The 4,014-nt window shown below is 50.8% G+C and overlaps 1 protein-coding gene across 5 annotated transcripts in view; it reads right to left on the bottom strand.

The window, feature by feature from the left end:
• The window catches only part of LOC107081069 (thyroid hormone receptor beta), a 6,716-nt gene that overhangs the window by 1,731 nt on the left and 971 nt on the right, over positions 1-4,014 (bottom strand). For 3 of the 5 annotated variants that reach the window (XM_015369282.1, XM_015369284.1, XM_015369283.1), the window contains exons 2-7: positions 3,270-3,370; positions 3,053-3,200; positions 2,241-2,446; positions 1,402-1,488; positions 1,168-1,314; positions 522-780 (exon numbers count right to left, since the gene is read on the bottom strand). In XM_015369282.1, the coding sequence (XP_015224768.1) occupies positions 522-780; positions 1,168-1,314; positions 1,402-1,488; positions 2,241-2,446; positions 3,053-3,200; positions 3,270-3,370 (948 nt within the window). The remainder of the gene's footprint in view (positions 1-521; positions 781-1,167; positions 1,315-1,401; positions 1,489-2,240; positions 2,447-3,052; positions 3,201-3,269; positions 3,371-4,014) is intronic. The other 2 variants (XM_015369285.1, XM_015369286.1) reach the window with 2 other exon arrangements.

Raw genomic sequence — 4,014 nt, 5'->3', positions numbered from 1 at the left:
TCTCTCTGTCCATGTCTCTGTCTCTCTGTCCATGTCTCTATCTCTCTGTCCATGTCTCTGTCTCTCTGTCCATGTCTCTGTCTCTCTGTCCATGTCTCTGTCTCTCTGTCCATGTCTCTGTCCTCTTGTCTCTAACCAGAATCTATTGAACTGTTTCAGCTAAAGGAGGCGTAGCGCTCTGATGCTAACGGCTTCCTCTGGCAGACAGTCCATGGGGACTAGGGGACCGGTTAGCCGTGTCCCCATCAGAGAGCAGAGCAGACGGCCCTGCGTCCTCCTGCATGTCAGCAGCAGTATTGATCTTCAGTGAGGAGCCGTGCAGCACAGCCGGAGCCAAGCTAGCGGGACAAAGCTCCTCACATTGATTAGGCTCGTTCATTGATTGTTTAATATGGATTTCATGTCAAAGCCGAGTGTTCAGCCAATCTGAGTGACGACAGAAGGAGACGCTCCAGAGACCCGCCTCTGACTAACCTCAGCTCCAACCAGCGGGCAGCGCCAGGAGGAGCAGCAGGACTCACCGGAGGAGAGGAGGATGACCGCCTGCAGGAGAGCCACCTCAGAGTCGTCCAGGTTGAAGGACGCCAACGACACGCCCAGGTCAAAGATGGCGTCTGAGACCACGCCCAGCCCCCCGTTCTTCAGCTGACCCCGGGTCACCGCCATCTCGCCGTTGAGCGTGAGCGTCTCGCTCTCCGGGTCGTAGCGCACGGCGGCTCGCAGAGACATGATCTCCATGCAGCAGCCCTTCAGCAGGATGATCTGATCCTCGCATGGCAGCTGAGGACGGCAGGACAGGCGGCGTCAGAGCGCGCCGAGGCTAGCTGCCATGCTAACAGCGCTAACCCACAAACCCAAAGGTGAAATATCATAAAAATAAACTAAGAATTCTTTAAAATCGTCCCTTCGTTTTTATTTGAGACATAATTCAGGTATAATGAATTTAATTTGTCCATTTTTCTAAAAGTTAAACTTATTTGAACAAAGAAAAACATTCTGAAATAAATCCTAAAGTTTTCCTACAAATATGAAAGAAAATAGAAACTTTTTCAGGACGAATGTTTAAAGAGTAAGTTAGCCTTTTTGATCACCTGCTCCCCCCATCAGTATTTGACTGAGCGGCCTATAAAGGGTTAAAACAGAAATGGTTCAGTCCACAGAACCTACCTCACAGAACATTGGCAGCTTTTTGGCAAAGTCCACCACTCGGGTTATGGCGGGGGTGATAATTTTAGTAAACTGACTGAAGGCTTCAATGTCCACCTTGTTCTCCTCGGCTGCATTGACCATGGAGGCTTGAGCGCAGTCCTCAGGCTGGAGGACAGAAGACAGGAGGACGTATGAGTCTGTGTCCACATGTGCACAGGTGCGTGAAAGCTGGGCTCACCCCGAGCGTCCTACCTTAGCATCCTTCACCCCTGCTGCGCTCTGGTCAGAAGTATAGAATAAATTACATGTTATTTCATTAAGAAGCATAGCTTCCTCGACCTGTTGGATGATCAACAGGAGGTGAAGTTTCAATGAAGAACCCGAGAGAAGTCAACTGAGAAAAGATCAAGCTGAGGACAGGGGAGAGGCGACAGAGAGACCAGTTTCTGGGACGGGATTCAAACCTTCAGATCCGCCATTCCACCCCCCCATCATCGTTCAATTCTATTCAGTTTATTTCTATAGCTCCAATTCACATCATGTCATCTCAGGTCACTTTATAGATCCAGACCAACCAGATCATCCAGTCAGATTGATTCAAAGTTTTCTATCTAAGGAAAACCAGCTGATTGCATCGACTCATTGAGTCTTCATGCTTTTAGCGACAGTGGAGAGGAAAAACTCCCTTTGAACAGGAAGAAACGTCCAGCAGACCCAGGCTCAGTGTGAGCGGCCATCTGAAGCGTTCATTGAATCCAGCCCCAGAAACTCTGCACTGAATCAGGAGTTTGTTAGCAACAGAAACGGCAGGAAGCTGGAGAGGAAAGGGGGGGTTAGTGTCAGAGGTCAGGAGACGGACATGTTCCGTTCAAAGACTGGTGCTGCGTTCAGGAGCACCCATCCACCATCCAGCTAACTGTCCTCATCTGCTCTACAAGGACAAGAACAACACAGGGACACGTTAGCATGGCTGAGGAGGAAGAGGAGGGGCTGGGAGGGAGGGGGGGGCAGAGGAAATCAATTCAGTCACAGCTGTGGTGGTGAGGAGGGGAAGGGAGGGGGGAGGCAGCGGGGGGGAGGAGGGGTCTCACCAGGAACTTCCTCTTCTGCTTCCAGTGGTTGCCCTGGGCGTTGGTGGACATGTGGGCCTCCGTCACCAGGCGGATCAGCTCCCACTCGTCCTGAGTGGGCTCCTGCCGGTCCCACGCCGTCTTCTGCAGCTCCTCCTTGCGCCGCCGCTCCCGGTTCTCCTCGATCAGCTTCCGCTTGGCCAGCCGCTTGCTGTCGTCAAGGACCACTGGAGCGAGACAGGGGTCAGAGGTCAAGCTTTCATGGTTCCAGCGGGCGCAGTGCGAACCGCTGCTCTGCAAACACCTGATGGACGCGTCCGTCTCAACCCCCCCGTTAAAAACAGGGATAGATCCGATTTATTAGCAAATTAGTTTGCTTTCTAATTAATATATCATTAATTAGGACTTAGAATAAAATGTTTCCTTTTTGGTTGGAGGATTTTTCCCTTCATGTGTTTTTAAGAAGCAGAATATAATTAACAGAATAAAAACATCAAAGCGTCTAATTGGTCTGGAAATGGTTCCTGACTGTAGAGCTGCAGCATCTAGATAAGAACAGCAGGTGTTTGATCTGCAGGAATGAAAGCTGTGATGATGTCACTGAACGCTGTGATGATGTCATTGAACGCTGTGATGATGTCACTGAACGCTGTGATGATGTCACTGAACGCTGCGATGATGTCAGAACTTTAACCCAGATTCTGAACCTAAAGCAGGTCCAGCTGCTGCAGATTATTAGATGTTAGTCTAACAGATTAGGAGCGTTTATTTTCCAGCCCAGCCGGGTGGATCGGACCGGTACCGGACCAAACGGCGGCGGCGGAGGGACTCACAGTCTGTGGCCATTCCCACTGCGATGCACTTCTTGAAGCGACATTCTTGGCACTGGTTCCTGGTCACCTTGTCGATGACGCACCTCCCCTCGTACTTGCAGGCGTAGGTGGGGTTCAGGTTCTTCTGGATGGTTCTCCTGAAGAAGCCCTGCAGAGGAAGCATGTGCAGTCAGCGCGCCGCTGCGCCACACCAACCCCCGCCACCCGTCCAGCCTACCTTACAGCCCTCACAGGTGATGCAGCGGTAGTGGTAGCCCGTGGCTTTGTCCCCGCACACCACGCACAGCTCGTCCTTGTCCAGGTAGCTGGGTATGTACCCTGCAGAGAGACACCTCAGATCAAACCCCCATCCAGCTCACTTCCTGCTCCACCTTTACAGCAAACAAGATCCAGCTTAGAACCAGCGCCGCTCCATGGTGCTAATCCTGCTTCCATCAGTAACTGGGCCAATCAGGGCGCTAACTGTTAGCGACGCTGCTGAGAAATGCTAACTGTTAGCCTGTTTATTAGCTTCCTCATTTCTAGGAATCCAGATCTGTTCTGTTTCAGGAAAGCAGGAGGAGAATGTTTCTCTAAAAGAGAAGCTGGACCACGGCTGCATGTTCCTGGATCCTCTCATCACATCTAAACACATTCAGTTTTTTCCTGGATAATTATTCCAAAAGAGAGAAAGTTGAAAAGATAAACCTAAAAACACTGCTGGCTGCTTCTGTTTGATCCGGGCCCAGATTAGTTTCCCCCTTCCAGGTAATCTTCCAGCTAACCGCGTTAACGCCTCGCTCCCTGTTTGGTGCCGGCCCTAATGAGATCAGAGCTCAGCCTCCGCAAACCCATCAATACCTGTCATATTAAAACAATTCATCAAACATCAGCCTTATGTTGCCTCAGCATCGATCAATACGGAGCCTGGATCAATACGGAGCCTGGATCAATACGGAGCCTGGATCAATACGGAGCCTGGA

The sequence above is a fragment of the Cyprinodon variegatus genome, unplaced genomic scaffold (genome assembly GCF_000732505.1).
Source record: "Cyprinodon variegatus isolate N-32 unplaced genomic scaffold, C_variegatus-1.0 Scaffold2849, whole genome shotgun sequence".
Taxonomy (NCBI): Eukaryota; Metazoa; Chordata; class Actinopteri; order Cyprinodontiformes; family Cyprinodontidae; genus Cyprinodon; species Cyprinodon variegatus.
This window is presented reverse-complemented; position numbering and strand designations above follow the sequence as displayed.